A 21,722-nucleotide genomic window follows, 5' to 3' on the forward strand; every position below is an offset into this window, starting at 1 on the left:
GGCGGTCCATCAAAGTAAACAATAATTTTCTGAGCATCGGGAAAAGTTTTAAAAAATAATTTATGGCGGACCAACCCAGAAGCTCTTATCTGTGTGCATGCGTAACCATAGCAGTGATGCCTCTTACCTCCATCACAGAGCCCCACAGACCCATGTCGGTCCCGTGCGGCTGAGGAAGCAGCTGTGTGTGTGAGTGCGTGTGGACGTGGTGGCGGGGGTGTGTGTGCGCGTGATGCGTGTCCACCATAGCGGCCTGTGGAGGGTACAGGGCGCTGGGCACAGAGGGCAGGGTGTGTGGGCCTGGATATGCTGCCATCTAATGCAGGAAGGAGAAAATAGAAAAGACAGATGAGAAGTTATCTTAGCTTCGGTTCAACCATATGTTGTTTACAGCAACCATGATCAAAAGGAAGGACTCTGAATACATACCTGGTAATGTCCAGGATGCTGAGGACTGGGGTAGAAACCGTCACTGGAGCGGGGACTGGGGTAGCCTGGTCTACTTGGCTAAGAGACAGAAGAAAAAAAAACTAATTACATAAATGAAGGTAAACATAAAAATATAAGAAGAAAACAAGGAGTTAACCCTGCATCAGGTTTTTCCTGAATTATCCACTAGAAGTTACAACACTCAGAAAATCAACACACAAACCCCCAGCAGATGTTTGTGTGGTCATGTTAGCCGTCAGTCAACACAGGGAGCACCCACAGGGCTGCAAATCCAGCAAGCTGTTAGTGAAACGCTCAGGAAAAAAAACACTGCTCCTGTTACTACGACAACCTACGACAGTCAGGTTAACGATTAAAGAAAAAAATAATGTGCTTGTGGACTAGCTGGTCACTGTAGATGTGATTTAGATTTAGGTTAGATGTGATGCGAGTGTGTTAAGCGTGTCGCTGTTCACCAAAGACCTCTCTTTCACGCAGTCTGTTACTGACGAGGCTGAATGAGAGAATTTGTGGATTAAATAATAGTTTCGGCTCATTCCAAACATCTGCGGAGGCTTTTCAGGATTCTCGGAGAAAAGCAACTCCAAAACTTCACTTTACGCAACTGGAGCTAACTGTCAGCTAAAAACAGAAGTGCTTGGTGAACCCACAATGTTCTAGTCTTTTCTCGGCTGGTTTGGGATGAAGCTGTTGGGTTTCTCTTCCCATAATGTCCAGGAGAGATTTCTTTAAAATACACCAAAATGTGAGCTCATGTCTAGCACAACAGTGTTGCAGCCTCTACCTTCCACAGTCTCTCATAGTAGCTTTCTCTGGACCACACCTCCGACAGCGAGACGGACACAAAGACGCACGGGGAGAGAGAAGGAGAAGGCAAAGTAAAACGAGGAGGGGAGGAAGGAATGGGGTGGGGGCCGAGGAAAGTGGAAAAAAGTGGGTGAAAAAGAAGAAAGAAAGAAAGAGGAAGAAACAAAGAAGCAAGACAGGACAAAAACACTGAACACAAGATGCAAAGTGCCTTCTGAAAGTATGCATACCTCTTTTTCTATTTAAATTGTAAATGTTTTTTTTATTAGGATTTTATGTGATAGAGTAAGACAAAGTAGTGCACAATATTGAAGTGAGAGGAAAGTGATGCAGTGTTTCTGAAACGGTCTAAAAACAATCTAAAGAATTGTGTTATATTCAACCCTCAGAAGTTTCGGAATAGGCGAGCCTGGATGGGAAGGGTCTACGAACAATATTCAAGTCTCGCCTCAGATTCTCACTGCAGGTGAACCTTCGCTCCAGTCTCAAGTTCAAACATGTTTTCTCCTCGAATTGTCCTGAATTTAGCTGCAGGTCAATTCATGGAGCTAAATTCATTAGTTGAATTATGATCAGATTTATGAAGCTGGTCATAAATCCTGACCAGCTTCTCTTTCCCTCCTCAAGGAGAGCGTACCCACAGCACGATGCCGCCGCCACCATGCTTTATTGTGTGGATGATGATGAGGAGATCAGCATGTGCACACAGGTCAAAAAGTTCAATGTTGTTTTCATTTGACCTCTTCCGCATGTTTTCTGCGTCTCCTAAATGGCTTGTAAAAACTGCATTTTCAGATGGTGGATGGTGACAGTCCGAAATGTTCAAAGCTTGGGACGTTATTTCACCACCTTTTCTTCCACTTCGTAATTATCTGCCACTTTGCATTCGTCTACCACATAAAGCTAGTTGGACAAAATACAACAAAGTTAAAAGAGAATGGATATTTTTAATAGCTGCTTTATACAGTTGCTCTAGTTGTGTGTTTATTAGGCTGCTAAATATGACTAGTGGCAGTAATTTTCTGCCTGATGTTGACTGAATAACTGATTTAGGAAACAATAACATGTGAAAGAATATGAAAGATTGATTCTTTTCTATGTCCTATTGATAAATGAGTGATTAATCAGGTAATCAAGCAGATGAATATTAACACAGTAATATTCTTCAACAAACCTCTGAGGTTTTTACAATTTAGCTAGAGATTAAATTACACAGATGGACTCTGAAGGCAAAAGGTTACACTGCTTTTTATTTTGGGGTATCAGAGTAAAGACCAAAACCTGAAAATGCATCTAATTTCTCAGATTTTCATTTATAAATTTTTTAAATTAGGTTTATTTTTCTTCAAATATGTACTACTATGTGGTCTGCTGAATTAAATAACCAAAAAAACAGATTGAATTGTGTGGTTCCGGTTTAAGCTGACAAGGTTCTGTAAACTAAGTGTTCACCCTCCAACAGGATCTGACTCAGTTCTGTGTCAGCATCAATCTCCAGACCACAGACAGTCTGAACCTGTATCAGACTGATTTCACAGAAGCATGAAAACAAAACAAAACAAAAAAGAGAATCAGGAACCAGTCAAAATAAGCGCTAGGATTGACCAAGCTGTGCCACAAAACTGAAAAACTGAGCCAAGAGCCGCCATTTTGAACTGCTCATGTTCCAGATGCTGCCGTTTCCTTTACAACCAGCAAGAATCTTTAGCCGTATGTCAACTGATGACCCTGTAAAACAAATCTGTCTGGGTATTTCAAGTTTGTTTACAACAACAACAACAACAACAAAAAAGGGAAAATGTTAGACAAAAATGCGGAACACAAACCCTGACAGATCATTAAAACATTTAACACAGCATAAAAAATTGCATAAATTTGCCTCTTGGGCTCCACAAAATGCTGCGATTTACAGGCAGAACACTCTTAAAGAATAGTAAGATGGATTCCTGCGTTTTATGAACCCATCATTGCACCAAACATGCCCTAAAACAGGCACATAGTTACATAACTATTTAAGAATCTTTAAGGAATGCTGCAAAGCACAGTGTAATTAAGGTTTCCTTTTACTTCATGCATCCCACGGGGAAACGACTCCACTTCAACACAGACACATCCATCACCGCCAAGGGCAACAGAGAGAGAGAGAGAGAGGCAAACATGCATTAGGAACTCTAGAAGAAGAATGACTCCTGGCTGATTCGAGCTGGAGAACATCGGGACTGCTTCAGCATGAAAACCAAGCAGAGGCCTGAAGTACTTTCCCTCCTTTTGTCCACTTAGGAATCAATGCGCTACAAAGTAATCATCTTGACGTGAAGCATGGACCTTTTACAGCCTCAAAAATGAATCATGTAAAAGCGCAAAACACTTTGAATTGTCTGAACGTTTAGCACAACATCTGATGCCGTAAAGCACAATAATTCAATATTCAATCCAGAACATCACTGAATCATCCATAACTTTGGAGTTAGTGGTGCGTTTTAAATTAGCAAACAAAATCACTTCTCCATCACTTTTAAACAGTTTAAACTGTATTCTGGTTGGACGTTTCATGGGTCTTACATTAAGCCCAGTGAATTTAAGGTTTACTACAACGACGACCCTCAGCAAACCAGAAATAGGCCGTAACAATCCAGAGAAGTATCCGACACAGATATTAATACGAGTCACAGTGGACAGCATCTTAACAGCCTGATGGATAAAAGAAGCTAGCAGGGATAAACAAAACCAGACGGAGTGCAAATTTTAATGGTAATGAAGCAATGAGCAAAAACGTACAACTTTTCTATTTTGAGCCTGGAATTAATAGGCATGAAATAATTAGAAAAAAAAAAAAAAAAAAGAAATTAACAAAAAAAAAGCAACAACAAAGCAGTAGTGTCCATTTAAAAAAAAAAAGGTTAAATTTAAGATAAAAAAAATACAGAGCTTCTTATTTGTTCCTTGTCAAATGTTTTGCTTTATATTTTCTATATTTACCTAGAAACTAACCAGTCCAAATAGTAGATAATTTTAAGTTTTTGTTTTTTTTGATCATAGTTAATTATTATTTTGTAATTATCAAATCTTTGCTCTTATCACATCAATGGTTGTTACAAAGCAAATGTTGAATTGCTAAAATTTTAATTGACACATATAGCAAACTGATTAAATAAATAAATGTTAAAGCACAACACATTATGTATATTGACTTCTCCTGCAGATGTGCCAACTGGATATTTTTTACAGGCTCAAAAACAGAGAAAAGCTGCAATGTTTTGAGATTGGTTTAGTTGTTAAGAAAACACATTAGTGCACCTGAACCGCACACCACCTGCCTGAAAGGGTCTGGACACGGCTCCTTCAGAAGATGGAGGAGCTAGCAGCATGTGGGAGGCTGACATTGGACTGGGTGAGCGAAGGCTGGCCGAGGACAGATTATAGGACACTGAAAGGACATCGTCAGTGTGGGGAGGGAAAAGCGGGGCGCTCCAACCTGACTGCACTGCAGCATGCTGGGTCAGAAGGTCAATGGTGTAAGGATTAGTCTGGGTGTCGGGGTGAAAGCTGGGAAAGCCGGGCGGTGACTGCTTATAAGGACAAGAATTTGACCAACTGCAGCGCAGCGAGTCAAAGTTTGGACTGGGTTGGGGAAGGAGTGGAGAGAAATGCCAAGGAAAGGAATGGCTGCTGTTGGCTGGGGCGTTGGTCGTGATGGGGGTCCCAGTGTGGGTTGGGGGAAACCACAAAGGAGAAAATGTCAAATCAGAGTTTAACTTAGATGTTTCCTCAGACAAAGACCTTTTATAAAGAGGTGCTCTTTGTAGTAAAGGCGAGTTAGGCTCAGAACTGGTAGAGAAAAAACGAGGGGGAAAATTCAGAGGTAGCGAGGAGAGAGGTGGAGCGGGTGAGTGGGAGGAAAAGGAGGGAGATGATGGATGAGCGTTTCCAGTGTGGAGGGAAAGCTGAGAGGCAAAGCGCTGGTTTTTTTGGCAGTGATGAAGAGGAGGAGCAGAAATACAATCCAGGCTGAAGGTGGGCTGAAGGGATGGACGGCGGACGGGCTGCAAACAGAGAGACAAAGGTAGAGGAGGAGGAGGGAAAGAAATGGAGCCATGAAAAGCAGAGGTGTGCTGGTGGAGGAGACGGAGAGGATCGAACCACAGACAACCATGTTCCTGAATGGAATATACACCCTTTATTCCCAAGAACATGAATGTGTTGCAATAAGGCTAAACATGAACCATGTCTATAAATGACCAAAACCCTGGAAATCACTTCTCTCAGTCTGCTGAATGAGTTACAAAAAAAAACAAAAACATGTTGGCTTCTGATGTAACCCAAAGAAGAAGTTAAGAGATGCTGGCAGCACATGAATCATAGTAATGAGTCAGGGGGAAGAAGCTGGAGAAACAAAATGTAAGGCGGAGCAGTGAGGGATCATGGTAGAGTTAAAAAAATATATTGATTGTAACTGAAGACAGTTACATTTGACTAATCTATTAAAAACTGAACCTTGAAATGTCTCCTTGAAGAAAACTAAGCAAATTTTAACAAGGAATTACACACTGAAAAACACAAGACATCACTAAGAAAAATAACTTTAAAAGTGAAAACTTGGTTTTGAAACCAAGACCGCACGCACGCACGCACGCACGCACGCACGCACGCACGCACGCACGCACGCACGCACGCACGCACGCACGCACGCACGCACGCACGCAGGTGTATCGCCATCTTACTTTGGGTGGAGCTTCATCCGGCCCTCCTGAGTCCCAGGAAACGGTGACCTGCCGCCTCATCTCCATCCTGTTCCTCTCTTTCTGCTGGAGCTTCTCCTCCTCCAATATCGTGCTAAGAGAAAATATAGTAAAAATAAGAAAGTTTTTAATAAACACATTCCATCAACTTAAAACAGATATATTAACAAATGTGAAGCAGCGTAAATGTCACTGCAGAAAACATGCCCACTCATTTTCATACTGTTTTTAATAAAAGTTGTTGGTCCTTAAAAAAATCTATGTATATATAAATACATACAGCAAAGGTTTACAGTAAAATAAATTCTATTAAATATTTCCATTTCTGAATTTTTTCTTATAATGCTCTGTAAAATTTAAAACATTAGAAAAGAGAAAATTAAATAAAAATTAAATTAAGCATTTGTCCGTTTAGCATTTGCTTGTTTAGCTCTTTTAGAAAATGCGATATTTTCATAATTAGCTCAGAATAACTTCCAAGTAAGATCACCCTGAAAGCAGACAGCAAGGTGCTACACGAAGTCTCCAAAAACCCTAACATGTCATCATGGGACCAGCGATATGTTATAGCTGATATGAAGTAAATTGAACAATCAGAAAGAAAATGTACAAGTTTCGCTTCCTAACAAGTCAATTCATCATTATCCAGTTCTAGGAAAGAGACTTCATACCAACTCTAAAGCAAGGAGGTGGAAGTGTCATGGTTTGGGGAAGCAGCAGCAAGACGTGTTCAACCCACGTTCATTAAATCCCCTGTGAATATTATCAGGTTTTAGAGAATGGTAAAGGGGAAATGTGAGACCATCCTGGAAAAAAAACAACATTAAAGCGGAAGCAGAATTGAACCCTTCAACATGACAATGACCTAAACACACCAGTAAATCCACCAAAGACAGCATGAGAAGGGAAAGTCCAAGCCAAAGACCAGGTCTAGAACTTATTGAGGTAGTGAAGAGTTAAAACAAATAATTTTATTTGAGAGCTCTTTCAAACATTTCAAAGCTTAATGTGAAGATTTGGGCAAACTTTCCTCAGACAGATTTCTACGAGAAGCAAATACTACTAGCTCCTTATGAACAGTGTTCTAACTTTTTTTAAGCTAGAAAACCCATTTTTGTTGACATATCTTATTTAATATGTAAAAATGAGATTATACGCCAATAATATATATACCATCGGAAATAAAACGGTTTAAGTTTTCAATTGAAAACGTCTCAAAATAAAAGCTAAATTTGTGTATTTACCTTGCAGCGCTCCCAGGACCTCCGCAGTGATCCGGCGACTATTTAAATTCCTATAGCTATAATACTTCACCACCCAGTTTTAATTCTGACACAATTGCTTCCAGTATAAGTAAAACCGCTACGTAAACTCTTGTCAGTAAAATTGCTCAAGAACTCACTGACTCACTTAAAATTAGGCAACATCCCACGCCTTCTCACGCAGCTATTTCAGCTCACATGAAGAAGCCAAAAGATACCACACAGAAATTTACACAGTTTTCCAGAGGAAACTGAGGCGAAAGCAGCACCAAACCGTCAAAGACGCTGACTCAGAGGCGCCGTCGGTTCCACAAGAGAAAGACGTTCTGTTGTAAACTCAAGCTGAAGTGGCCATTGATACAGACTGCCGATACCCGCCCACCCTGAGGGCAAGAGATATTTCTGGTAACCTCACCGCCCTCCTGTCCTTTTGTCTCCTGTGGAGTATTTGTGTGCTGTGCCACCTGTCCGAGTCAATCTCCTATATACGGCCTTTTCTTCCATCACAACACAATCGCTCTTTCGTACAACTAAAAGAGAGCACAAGGCAGTGAAATGATCGCGATCTTTACCCATAATTTAACCTGAACAACACCACACGGACAGAAGAGCAGATTTAGTGTTTTTACTACTTCACATATTATAAAAATTGGTATTGAGAGTTTATTCTAAGAGGTTAAAACTTCTGTTTACTCTGAAAACAACACTGTTCAAATGCGGAGGTTTTTAGAAATGTATCATCTAGAATAATACATTTTGACTGTTAGACGCCGGGTCACTTTTCTAGTTACATTTTTAAACTTAAAACAGTGGGATTTCCCATAAAAGACATGTTTTTAACAACAGGAGAGTATTTTCTGTGTTTGACAAATATGTTTATGCAGTTAATTTCTCATAGGTTGAACTTTTTTTTTTTTAATCGCAAAATTCAAGAGGCCAGCCTCTTTTCCTTCACCTTGTAACCCACACAAACATGTATGATGACGATACCATCAGCAGCATATGGCAACTTCAACACACACAACCAAGCAAACCCCCCAACGACCCCACCCCCGCTGATCTACTACACACAAGCACCTGGAATAACACGACTCCAGGTCCGTTTGTTGATGCAGGATGGGATGACCTGACTGCTCAGGTTTAAGTTTTTCTGCAAATGGTTCAAGATGTCATAAAAATGTAGCTCTTCAGCTCACTTTGCTTACATTGAGATTCACTTCAAGACCGGCTTTATGTAGATGTAAAAAAAAAAAAAATATTTTGGTGTATTGCTATGAAGTGCAGTACAAGAACAAAAGGTATCATGTTTAGAACCATTATATTTAATGAATAAAAAAATAAATGGTGATGTCTGAAAAGGAGACAAAAAAATTTTTTTTTGTTGTTTTTTTACAGTAAACAATTGCAGTCAATTTACTCAGGAAAACAAACAGCTCTCAAAGAGAAATCATGCCTGTGCAAGAGACTATTGAAAAATGTAACTTGACAATCTTCATTCAAGTTAATAAAAATTACCTTTCTCTCTTTGAAGCAAACTCAAAAAGGTTTTTTCTTTATTTAAAATGTAAAAGAATCACCACTCAAGTAAACTGAACTCTTGCAACTCAAAAGTCGGATTATAAAGCTAAAGGAAAATCAGAAAAATAAAACTGTCAGGCATAGACAGAGTGTTCCTATCTATCTGCCTTGTAAGGCTGTTAACACACTTTAAACCTTCACAATCTGACACCAGATAACTCACTGCTACTGCGAAGTGATCTGATTTGATCACCATGAAATCAAATTACAGACACCCTTTAAGAAAGCAGTTTCAAAGTATAATTTATCAGTTTCAACTCGGATAATGATACTCCAGCATTGGGAGCCTCTGTGGTCTGGCTTTGGCTCTCATAGTAGAGGACTACATTAATCCATCTGGATTTTACCTTCATTTATTCTCGTTGGTAAGTTGTAACTCCTGGCAGCTGCCACCTGTGAAAACACCCCTTTCTCTTGTGGTATTCGCTGAGAGCTGCATATTCGGTTAGCAAGGCCTACAACTGGTATTATGATAGAAAAACCCGGCAGACCAAAGGTAACCCAAACGCTTCACATGTACAATATTCTCAGAGTCGCTGCCAGCGGCCACAATAAACGTGATCAATATTGATTCTCTTTCCAAACCACAACATCACTCACAACTGTGTGGCCGGGTCAAGATGTTTTTCAGTCAAAGCTTCATTTTGTCCACTTACCACCCGGATGAAAAAAACCTCATCCACAATTTGTCCTTAGTCTGGCAGAAAATGAAAAACCAGACACATGGCTTATGTTATAGCACTAAAACGATTTTCATAAAGTGAAGGCCTGTTGCTAATAAGAAAGAGAAGCAGATGGCAAGCAGAAGAGACTGCGTGTCGAAAGATGGAGCTGTACAGCTCATCTCTTTTTTTAAAATCTACTTTTAACAGACAGTGAAAAGCAAAATATATCATCTATCTTGTTTCTGAATACTGTGTTTTCTATTGAGAGGGTTTCAATCGCATGGAGGTTAAATGACGGACATCTGTTTTGCCAGATAATCTTCAAAAATGCAGGAAATTATGTGGCTGCAGAAAATAGGCACCTTAGAAACCTTTTCGTAATATTCCTCTTCAGTGATTAAGAAAACATTTTTTTTTAGCTATTAAAACTTTACATTTATTTGAAATGTTTTACTAGGAGAAATGTTGAAATCGGTCCAATAAAAGGTAGAACAAAGTTAGAATATGAAAAAACCTCTTACACTTTGAATTCTTCTTCTCAGACGTTTCCTTGTTTTTTTTTCCTTGGACTGAGAGCTGAAACGTAACTTCCAAAAAAACTACAAGTGTTTTGACGCGTTAGTGATTTTGACTTGGTGACTAATGGTGGTTGGGGAAAGCTCCGCCCTAACTGGACTTCATCTCAAACCTCTTCCAGAGTACAGAGAAAACATGAGTAATTGTTATTTTTAGTTTAAAATGTGAGGTCATAAATGTCTCAAATTACTACCTACATACAGCATTTTAAAATGACTAAAACACTTTTTAAACAGTACTGAATGACTTTGATCTTTATGTTAACCAGCAAGCTGATTTTCACAGTTATCAATATAATTTGAAAAATTATATTAGTTTGCAAAATGAATATAGATTGTGCCCCCATCTTATTTAGAATGTGCATTATTTTTATTGAGATAATGTGAAACATTATGTTTCTAATAAATGCGAGTTTTTCACCCATTACAATGACATTGACAAGGGAAATACATTGTATTGGCTGCTGCCACTTGAACTCTGCGCCATGTTCACTGCTCCAAAGAGAGCAGCTGAAACACAACACATTAAAATTTGGAAGCACAAAATTTAGGAAGCAGAAGAAAAACCTTTTTTTTTTTTTTTTTTATAAATCTTTTGTGCCTGACTTACCGGAAGAGCAATGACATAAGCTATGAGCAAAATGATCAATGATTAAGATCATTACAGAGAGTAAACTTGTCAGAGTAGCCCACTTCTTTAAAGCCTGCAGCTGTACATGTCAAGTCTAGTATGTCCTAAAAGAACAAAAGCAAAAACCATGAACATGTATGTGACATTTAGAAATATAAATATTCTCTCAGCAGAGTTAACTTTGTGTTCAATGTGCATTACGGCTGAAGATACGCCAAGTGGGATAAAATGTCTATCGCTGTCAAAATAACCCCCCAAAAAAAGAAAATGTAATTGCTGGTAGAGAGTTAGCTAAGTGGAACACCATTACAATCCTAATATGGACCATAAGATACAGGCCTAATTGTTAATTTCATGGCACTTTGAAGCTAGTGTGTACTCAAGCTCATCTAGCACGACACACCGATTTCATAACTTTAATGTAGAATATAGGATTAGGATTTGACATGGGCAAATTCCTAATCATACCTCAGTTGGAGCATAACGTTGCTAATTTTAGGCAAGTACTTTATTCTCTTAATATCTAGAAGGTAAATGCGACTTTTTAAGGGTTTGTGCATTCTTAGAACAGTAGAGAACGGTTCAGCACTTAGCAGGTTGTTATATAATGATTAAAAATAAGCCTTCTGTAACATTTTTTTAAAGATTTTTTTGGCTCTAGTGACCTTTATTTAAAAATGCTAAGACAGGAACGTAGGTAAAGAGAGAGAGAGGGAAGACATGTGGCAAAGGACACCAGGCCAGGAATCGAACCTGCGACGGCCACGTCGAGGACCAAGTCCTCCATATGTGGGGTGTGCTTAACCTCTGCACCACCTCAGCAACCTGAAACCTGCTCGGTCTTATCTGATCACAACACGCAGAGGCTTTGCTGTGCTGACAGAGAACTCCTCTTTCCAGGTGAATCTCGTCACAAAGCACTGATGCGTCATCGGCTAAGAACGTACAGCATGATCCAGGTTTCAGGAATAAACTTATCTCTGTCATCAATAAAGCTCTGTTACTATGGCTACGAAAATATCATTAGACCAAACAGTAGGTTCAATACAGCTTGTTTATGTCTGCTCGGTGAATAAGAAGATCCTCGGGATCAAAAAGCAGGACTAGTACAGTCAACATTGTCAGTCACCACCTGAGTAAAAATCCCCCATCTGCTTTTAGGCCAGGGAGATTATTTTTTATGTGGATTAACCTGGGAAAGAAACCAAGAAAGTGTCGCGTGTTCTGAACAAGTGCTTCTTCAGGAGCACAATAATGTTATTCATCAGCACTTTGTCACAGCTGGAGAGACTAATGGACATTTTTAACTTCATTAAGTAAGACAACAATTTCTAGTAAATTTTTCCGTGTAGAGAAAAAGCCGCTCCTCGTAAACTATGTCCAGAATCATTTATATCCTGGGACTATTTATGATGACTAATGCGTTGAATTCCAGCAATGCAGAAATGTTGGGCACAGCTGTAATTTACTCAGAAATGCAGAGAGATGGTTCCCCTCCCAACTAGTCAACTGAAAATATACAAGAAATATAGTTGGATGTTCAGTTTCTCTCCTCTCTCCTTATTTCACTGAAATCACACAGAGAGTGACACCTGCTGTTAGGAAAAAGTCAAGTGCTTCATTTGGTTAACACTTATTGTGTTTCTTTGATCAGCAGCTTTTCTGGTGGAGTTTCTGTTTTAGAGGGAGGGAAAAAAATTTGTCAAACTATAAAGAATATCAGGAGGAAATCTCCCGACAAGTCTTTAATCTGAAATTTAAAAATAGATGTAAAAATAACTAAACTGCAAGTATAGCACTGAATGCATTTTCCACAACACTTGCAAGCGAACGTTTCTTCATTGAAATTAAAAATCTTACATTTCCCTAAACAACGCTCACACACAAACACACTGGCATAATCAACATGAAAACCGCAAAATAATCCAGTTCACTGCAGTACCTGAGTTGTGTTTTAAGTTCATTGAATCGTGGCCTCTTGCTGGGATCGTACGACCAACACTTCGTCATCAGGCTGTACAGGGTCGGGGGGCACTGAGGGGGCATGGCCAGGCGCTCGCCGTTCTCTATCCTGCCGATGACGTCGTTGTTCTTCACGCCCTGGAAAGGCTTGATGCCGTACATCAGGATCTCCCACATGCAGACGCCTGTGGAGTGAAACGGACACATTGGCTGTAAACGCCTGCAGCTTCACAGAAACGAACCGCGACGAGGAAAAAGGAGACTGCGGCTTTTAAGCGTACCAAACATCCAGACATCGCTGGCTGTAGTGAACCGTCTGAAGTTGATGGATTCTGGAGCCATCCATTTAATGGGCAATTTACCTTTAGATGCTGCAAAAGGTTGAATAAAAGGAAGCATTTACTTTAGGTTTCAGTTTGGTTCTTTAAACTCTTATAAAATAACCACAGAGTAGTCAGTAAAGTGCCTCTGCTGAATTCAGATACCTTTATAATAAGAGCTGTCCTCCATGTATCTGGAAAGGCCGAAGTCCCCCAGCTTTACACAGTCGACGGTGGAGACCAACACATTTCGCGCTGCAATGTCCCTGGAGATAAAAAAAAAAAGATACTCGCATATTTTTCAGAAGGTTTTTAGTCACACAAAGATGCACTTCCATTATTATCGAAATATCTGTGTTCTAGTGAATAGCACTAAAATAGGGACAGTATCTCTTGTAAATTGCCTTTTGTACAAGACTCCTGCTATGTTATGGTTGGTTGTGCTGCTTGATGATAATCTCGTTTGTACCTGTGTACGAAGCGTTTGCTCTCCAGGTACGCCAGTGCTGTGCTGAGCTGATAAGAGTACAAGATGAGAGTGGCCAGGTCTAGACTGTACTTCCTAACCTGGAGAAACGACCGCAACTATGGAAAACAGAGGGAGAAAAAACAATCACAAAGCATAAAAGCAGAAGTTTAAACCAAAAATAGGAGAAAAGAGACAAAATAATTATGGGACAGAAAATAAGAAACCAACAGCAGAACGCCTGGCTCTCAGTAGTGTACACACCCTGTTAAAATACTAAGTTTTTGCGATGTAAAAATCTGTCGGGGCGTGTAAAATTAAAAAGAAGTTATGCACTTTTTGCCTCTAATAGATTTCATGTCAAATTTAAAAGGAAATTGATTATGGTCCTTTTTCTTTCATCACAAAAATCTGTTTAAGCCTTTGTAGCAGTGGTGTATAGATTTTTCTCACCCACTTAGTCACTTAATCTCTGTTTGCATTATTTACAGAGCTTTTAGTAAACATCTTGGCCTTTCACTAAAGGCCATGATGTTACAATTACCCCCCATTCATCTACTGAATAATTCATACTGGAATGGTGCAACAGATTTACCTGTTAACAGTAATCAGGATGCTTCATTATAATCAATAGATCCAGAATCATTTTTGATTTCCACATGATTTAACTCCGTAGAAGTTCATTACATCACATAAAAAAAAAACTGATCGTTTGATTCCAACGATCAGATTGTTTTCAGATTTATAAATGCGCCGTCGCAGCCCCTCCACATGTGCAGCACAGCAGTAATGAAAAATTAAACAAGGAGAAAGACAAGAAACACAAATTGTTGAATCATTAATGCAGGTCTGGCTTTTAATCATTACCTCCCCAAGTGTGCAGAGCTCCATGATGATCCACACCGGATTCTCTGTAATGACTCCCATCAGCTTCACTATGTGAGGATGGTCAAACTGACGCATGGTCACTGCATAGAAAACGTCCGCAGATATTCCAATAAACATTTACTGCCCTTCGTCTGCAAGAACTTACTGCTAAAAATAATATATATATATATATATATATATATATATATATATATATATATATATATATATATATATATATATATATATATATATATATATATATATATGCAAGGATCTTACAGGCTTCCTGCAGAAATTTTTCCCTGACGCTGTCTGACGTCGAATTCTTGCACGTCTTCACCGCCACAGACAGAGCTGGGTTCTCCTGTGAGAAGTACAGCGTAGAAAAATCATATGTTGCAGTAATACAGTAGAGGCAATCGGATACAAACGCTTAAATTTACAAGAAAACTGGAAAAATACGTAGTTTTATACTTGGCACGTGACATAAGTAAGTAGGAAATTTATTTTAAAGGTTATGTCAAACTTTTCTATTATACTGATCCGACCTAGACTTTAAAATATCATCAACCAAACAACACTGACATAGTATCACACCGATATTACTAGTATTATTACAATTGTTTTAGAATTTTAAGTGCATTTCTTTCATTGCTATGAAGCAGAAAACCATCCAAACTGTGCCCCTGTGACTCAGCTTTACTGTAAAACAAAACAGTTTCACAAAAAAAACTTATTTTGCAATTTGAGCTTGGGTACTGTCAGGGATAATATGAAACAAATGTGCTAGAAAAACACTAAATGCAGCAATTAAACAGATAACAGAACAGTGCATCTCTCCCCCCAGACCCCCCTTCTTTTATTTGAAATAGGAACAGAAAGTGCAATTAACATAAGATGGAGGATACGCACCTGGCTGATGTAGACTCCTTGGTGGACATCTCCAAACTGACCCTCACCGATGCAGCGCCCCAACTCAATGCAATCCCGCTGAATCTCGTAGTCCCGCGCTACACACAGACAACGCACACATAGGTTTGCACACCAAAAACAATACAGAAACACAAGAACATTTTTTATTTACTACCCTCTCACACATTGATCTTCATTTACAGAGCGTTCACTTTCCAAGCTTATTAGAGTACTTTACCGTGCATTTACGTTCATGCTGCAAGTTAAAGGAAAAAGTATCTACATCTAAGCACTATATACTGTCATACAAATTCAAGCAGTATGTTTAATTCGGTTCAATTTGAAACGAAAGCATAAACAAATAAATGACGCCATCTGTGGACCACGGTCGTCATATTTTCAATTTTTGATCTTTTACTCTGACAAGCTTGGCTTTTATCGCACTCAGCACAGCTTCTTCTGAGCAACATGCAACAGCAGCATCGGCAAAACACAGCGACTCATGCCACATAACACAGATGACTAACAGCCAAGAAAACTCAACGTATGCCGCTGCTCAGAGGTTTTTATACACTCGTGGCATGAATGTCATTCATTTGGCCTTTCAGTAATCTGTTTGTACTGGTCTGTTTCCACAGAGGACTCATCAACATTAAGCACGACAAAAATGTACTGCTGCTTACAGGGGGAAACTAATCTCTGGTGGAGCTAAATTGAGGATTTTGCACCCAAGAACACTGAGCCACGTAAGCATGGAGGTGCTAAAGGTTTGTTTTCCTGCCAGCGGCACTGATGCATTTAACAAATTGAGTGAAATAATAAAGAGGGAAGACTATCTCCTTATTCTAAAGCTTGACTGTTTGAAATTTGGTCAGGTATCAAAACTCTCTGATAGCAATTCAGATAAAAATCCTCAGTCTGTTGGGAAAGTTTCGCTGCTCACACCATCAGGATCCTCCCGAGAGTTTCCTGTCTACTTCTGCCTCATGCATGATCAGGAGACGTTGTTGCAATGTAAATTACTCAATTAAACTGCCTTGGCTTTATTTGATAGGTCACTTTTGTATCAATTGACATAATAAACTGAACTTGAACACTGCATTTAACTCAATCTGTCTGTATGACTGAGTTGAATTTGACTGTTTTTGTAAATAAATCTGTCTTGTAAAATGCTGTGATAAATTCAAAATTGTGGGTTCATTTCCTGTTTTAAAATTCATTAAAAGTTGCACGCTGTATTTTAAATGAGTTGAAATCACAAATGGAATGCCATTCATGCCCAAGAACATCGCATGTGTAAACCTCTGACCGACGTGGAAAATATAAACATAACATTTTATGCTGATTTAAATAGAATGGAAAAAGTCAGGTGGGATGTGTAATAAATTAATAAATCATTGCTGGCAAGAAATAAACTTATCAGGCTCATTTGTGTATAAATGTGTATCCTTGTTTGGTCAGTCAATCTCTTGTATTGTAGGAAAAGAGGACTCAATGTGAAACTCAGGCTGTTAAATGCTGGTGGTTGGCTCTGCCCGACCCGACTTTGTCCATGTTATCATCACATGAATATTGCATGAAGCTACAAATGTCCAGTTACAGAAATCTCTTCTTTTATGATAATTACTACAGTTTAAATGGGACTTTTAGAAAAAAGCAGATTCAGGCAGTAAAAAGCCTGGAATGATGATGTGCTAAACGTGGAAGTTGCATTTACTGCACATTAATAAAACTGTTTATTTTAAGGCACTAAAATGGTACCATTATCTGTGTTAGTGGTCCATGTGTCACATTCTGAAATGTGTAAAAACGTGAATTCACCTAAACTTTTTGCTTCATAAACTTTCCAAAAGGAAACACTCCAAATTACCTTCCATGATCAAATTATTCGACTTTTATGTTCTACAGGAGTGCAAAGATTTTATCACTTTAAGTTACCTTTGGCTTTTTTTAATGATACTGTGTTTTTTATTTTTTTTTATTTTTTTATAAACCAATGAAATGCAAACAAGGCAAACAACTGGATCCAAGTTCTGAAGCTTTCACCAGCTCAGCCAGAACTGATAGCACAACCACACATCAACACAAGGGGGGAAGTAAAGTACAGCTATAGGAAAATATCAAAGGTTTTATTTTACTGGTGCAAGCAAACAAAAGAGGGTCACAACAACCACCAAATGAAAGAGTCATCAACATGGTGTGTTCCAATCATTACCTTGATCTAGTCCATAGTATTCTGGGAAAACGGGTTAGGTATAAGAGACTTTGTTATTTAGATCAATATGACAGTGACATAAATTAGGCAGGGGCCTGAATGTAACAGATTACTCTGGTTCAGAAAATAAAATTAACCTGTTCAAAATATAGATCTATAAAAGTTTTGCTGAATGAAAATCTCAAGAATGTCTAAAAACAAAAACAAAAAAAAAAAACACTACTGATCCATCCTGGCTTAACAGAAACATACTGGAGGCGTATTTAAAAAAAGAAGGCCATGTTTTGGTTGTTGTATGAATATGTCTACAATATCCAGACAACATTTTATGGCAGGTTACATGGGCAAGTTTATATAAAAAGAAACTGCTGAATATTTTCACTTTAAATGTCAGCAACTTCCTCTCACATCACACATTAAAGTTCACTCACCCATCTTCTCTGCCTCTCAATGTTGTCCATCAAGCATTGCATAGGCATGAATAAATCTAAACCCAGAGGTCAGGCAGCACACAGCAGCCACAGCAAGCTCACATCACTGCCTTATCTCACTAAAAGTATGAACGCTGTGTCTGAACACGGAGAAGAAAGCAGCAGGATGGACAACGGTTTTCCGAAAATGTTGACTATAACTCAGACACTGTGTAGTAATTAAGAAGCTGTTTTTAATGAGTATATACTCTTGTATACAAACCAATCTATAAAAACAGATTTAATGAGTAGGACAACAGGCAATTGATGTTTTTGAAAAGTTATCTGTGGAAGCAATTATCATCACTGAAAAATAAATAATGTTATAATAACAAGACATCCCTGCCAAAAATGCACAGCAGTCAATATCTGAGCAATTTTTGTTGTGAACTATTAGAGTAATAAATGAAAAAGACACTAAACACAGTACCTATGGGATATTAAATAAGTCAATGCAACAACCTCACATTTCAGCAGCACTGGCATCCTATACTCAGCTGTCAAAATAAGGAACTGTGTCTCTGGTTTACGATTTAAACAACTACTGCAGCATTACCAGACAACAGATTTGTTCTGGGATTGCTGTGCAGAAGAGTTTCACACTTTTTCCTCAAAATTGCACAAACCTCCTTCACGGCCCTGGGAAAACAAATGTTTTTCTACCACCAGGGTTTTCCTCATTGATGTGGAAAGCAGAGAAAACAATCTATAGAAAACAAAACCAGGTCACAATAGGTGGAGCAGAGTAGCTCATGGTCCATCCATGCACATTCATGTGCAGAGAAAAAAATTCTGTTTGGGACTTTTAAGCATCATTCGAATATGGGAAAACTTTCTATCAGATGTGCTGACAAAGAGGAATTAAAGTAATTCTGTTATCAATCCAATACACTCTTCACCATTTTCATTCTCACCTCCTTTTCATTACAAAACGCCATGCAGTGTCTTCAGCTAGAGTCACAAATACATGTTGCATTTAAGCTACAAAGACAACACTGAACTCGGCACCAAGTCTATGTGCAAATGGTGTTTGCGTTCCTCCCTAGAGCTGCTGATCTCAGTTAACGCAGTGGATTTTATTGGTTTGTTTTTTACTTTGTGGTGTTGAGAGATGGCTAACTGCAGCACTAAAACTTGACTTACAAAAAACTAGACAGCAGACGTTATAATGTGGGATGAGTGGCTTAGTGTTAAATCTTAAATCAGCAGTCGATGTGTAAAATATAGTTTCATTCAAAAATTAAGCCGGACTTCAATTCAGAATTATTCAGAAGCGTTTTAAGGTCTGTATTAATTAAGTAAACACTTTTCATTTTCACTTATGAACTCAGGACTTAAAGAGTTGACAAAATTATTGATTTAGTTTAAATATGGATGCTGTTTTTCCTGGCTTTAAGGCAGAACATGCCAAAGGTCCAACCTAAAATCTCAAAAGCTAACAGGTATTCAAATTAAATCAATCATTATATACCATTAAAATGAGGTTTTTTCCACACAAGTCTCTACAGACCTCTACTTAATTAATTTCCAAAACCTTGAAGTGATGGACAGCCCCTCACTGGGTAAACACATCAGCTTAATCAACAACATGTAGGAGAAAGGCCTACTTACTTGAAGGCATGGTGTAGGTGTCCTCCTCATCGATGATCTCAGCGTAGTCGTCTGTTTCTGCAGAACCAGAGTCCATTCAGGAACCACAACCAGCAAACATAGTCACTCGGTTGGTGACAAAAATCACAGAACTAAGCTAGGTTGGATCAGTACTTAACATCTTCAGGGTAAAGAACCACATCAACAGATTGTCACCACACCCAACTCCAAGCACATGCACATTTATACGCGTTTATGTACTACTGACCAGATCCCCACTTTAGAATGAGTCACAGTCGTACAATAGTGAGGGAAACATACAGACAGACGGCCAAGGGGAAAGGGGAGGGTTGGAAAGTTTTTTTCCTTTCCACAGAAACACACTGAAGGCAAACAGACTGAGTCATGGGTCACAAAAACATTCACAGGCAGAGACCAAGATACCGCACAAACGTCCAGCACGCTAAATCAAAACAAGATTTATTATGTTGCTAAATAAAAGAAGTTAAATACAAAGAGTGAGGTTTACCATCGCCACTAATGTGACCTGCAGAAGCCGCATGCAGCAAAAAAACCACAAACAGGAGCAAAGAGAGAGAAGGGTTAGTTTTATAGTTAACATGAAAAAAATAATTAGTCACGCAACTAATTGATACATTTCTACAGAATTCAAGATGGTTTCACTTCAAACTGTAAATGTGAGTCAGTCAGAGGTCAGCAGAGAGACAGAGAGCAGAGACAGAGTGGCAGTGACTAAAGCCCTCCACGGACACATCTGGTGAGACAAGGACTCTTCTCTGCACACACAAATGAAGCTTTATGGAGGAATCTGGCTCTACACACGTATCTATGAGCCCCTCATACAACTCTGATCACATTGGGTCATTCATGACATTTAAGGAGAAGCTGTGTGACTGGCTGGCATCGTTACCTGACACGCAAACAGCCCGGGTGCGTACGCCATCCATCCGCTTCTCCATCCGCTTCTCATGATTTGAAACTCTGCGGCACAGATTTCTCTCATATTAAAAATAAATAAATACTGCATTGAACGTAAACAGCTGCAAACAGGTAAAAGCCAATTGAAATGTTGTCCAATTTAGGTTATGAATCAGAAAATTATGAAGCCAAATGAGAGTTAATGTATAAAAAAAATTATTTTTATGTAATGAAAGGAGCCTTACGACGGAATTGTTGAAATGAACAGAGATAAGTCTGTGAATTACTCTGTGTGTAATAATTATACATGTGTGATTAAGCAATAAATCATTTTTTCTATAAGATTTATTGACATGCATTTCTACAACCAAGAGCTTACTCACTTTGGTATCGAAGGAAGAGCTCTGTCTCCCTCTGCAACGAACAGACAAGCACATCAACAAGAGTGAAACAACCTAAAGTGAGAGCCCAACCTTGACTGCTGTTTCTATGAAGCCTCAGCTACTTGTAGAAAAGGCGCACAGGCTGGTTATTATTCATAGTGACGAGAACAGGCGGGTCATCAGCATTAAATGACATCTGCTGGAGGGTTCTGTGTTTTACAACAACACACTTTTTCACCCCCTCCTTTTATTTGAACCGCAGCAGCATCGAAACAAAAAACCCCAAAAAACTCAGTAGTACATCAAAATACAAAACTATGTAGCTACTCAACATACCTTTATGAACTCTAACAATGAAGGAGCGCGAAACCGAGGAGACGAGACGACAGTAACCGTCAATCAAGTCGGCCATGTTTTCTGCTGTATTCAGCAACGCTGTCGTGACAGTGAGGGGCTGCAAACACAGAGAGGGAGACAGAAGGATCAGTGTAAGAGCGGGACAGGGAGCTGCTTCACAGAGACACAATGAGAGCTTCACTGATAATAATGTACCCTATCAGAGTGTGTGCACACAGCCCTGTGCCAATACTGCAGCAGTGATGCACACATGCAGCATCCGGCAGCACAAACAGGCGCTCTGAAACCCACGAAATTAAATCCTTATTTAATTTCTAATGCAAACTTTTATACTATTTGATCAGTATTTTTATAACTTTGTGCAAGAGGAACCTTCTCAATGGTTAGTGATTTTTAAGTATAAGCGCTTTGTTAATAAAAATGAGGGGAAAAAAAACCTGTTAAATAGCATTGCAAGTCAGCTGGAAGGCAAACATTTTACAGGAACCGATTCTATTATGGTTTTCTACCCAACTTTGTTCTTGGTTCAAC

At 39.0% G+C, this 21,722-nt stretch overlaps 1 protein-coding gene across 3 annotated transcripts in view; it reads right to left on the reverse strand.

The window, feature by feature from the left end:
- Nucleotides 1-21,722, reverse strand: part of LOC106933008 (focal adhesion kinase 1) — a 57,930-nt gene that overhangs the window by 10,723 nt on the left and 25,485 nt on the right. The window contains exons 11-26 of one of the 3 annotated variants that reach the window (XM_088013769.1): nucleotides 21,171-21,288; nucleotides 20,835-20,865; nucleotides 20,444-20,514; nucleotides 20,042-20,059; nucleotides 19,534-19,590; nucleotides 15,238-15,335; nucleotides 14,605-14,689; nucleotides 14,323-14,423; nucleotides 13,459-13,574; nucleotides 13,155-13,255; nucleotides 12,951-13,040; nucleotides 12,650-12,854; nucleotides 5,979-6,090; nucleotides 4,575-5,300; nucleotides 430-507; nucleotides 128-316 (exon numbers count right to left, since the gene is read on the reverse strand). In XM_088013769.1, coding sequence (XP_087869895.1) covers nucleotides 128-316; nucleotides 430-507; nucleotides 4,575-5,300; nucleotides 5,979-6,090; nucleotides 12,650-12,854; nucleotides 12,951-13,040; nucleotides 13,155-13,255; nucleotides 13,459-13,574; nucleotides 14,323-14,423; nucleotides 14,605-14,689; nucleotides 15,238-15,335; nucleotides 19,534-19,590; nucleotides 20,042-20,059; nucleotides 20,444-20,514; nucleotides 20,835-20,865; nucleotides 21,171-21,288 — 2,196 coding nt within the window. The remainder of the gene's footprint in view (nucleotides 1-127; nucleotides 317-429; nucleotides 508-4,574; nucleotides 5,301-5,978; nucleotides 6,091-12,649; nucleotides 12,855-12,950; nucleotides 13,041-13,154; nucleotides 13,256-13,458; nucleotides 13,575-14,322; nucleotides 14,424-14,604; nucleotides 14,690-15,237; nucleotides 15,336-19,533; nucleotides 19,591-20,041; nucleotides 20,060-20,443; nucleotides 20,515-20,834; nucleotides 20,866-21,170; nucleotides 21,289-21,722) is intronic. The other 2 variants (XM_088013767.1, XM_088013768.1) reach the window with 2 other exon arrangements.

The sequence above is a fragment of the Poecilia mexicana genome, unplaced genomic scaffold, assembly GCF_051168715.1.
Source record: "Poecilia mexicana isolate PSO_F unplaced genomic scaffold, ASM5116871v1 scaffold_16, whole genome shotgun sequence".
In the NCBI taxonomy this organism is placed as follows: domain Eukaryota; kingdom Metazoa; phylum Chordata; class Actinopteri; order Cyprinodontiformes; family Poeciliidae; genus Poecilia; species Poecilia mexicana.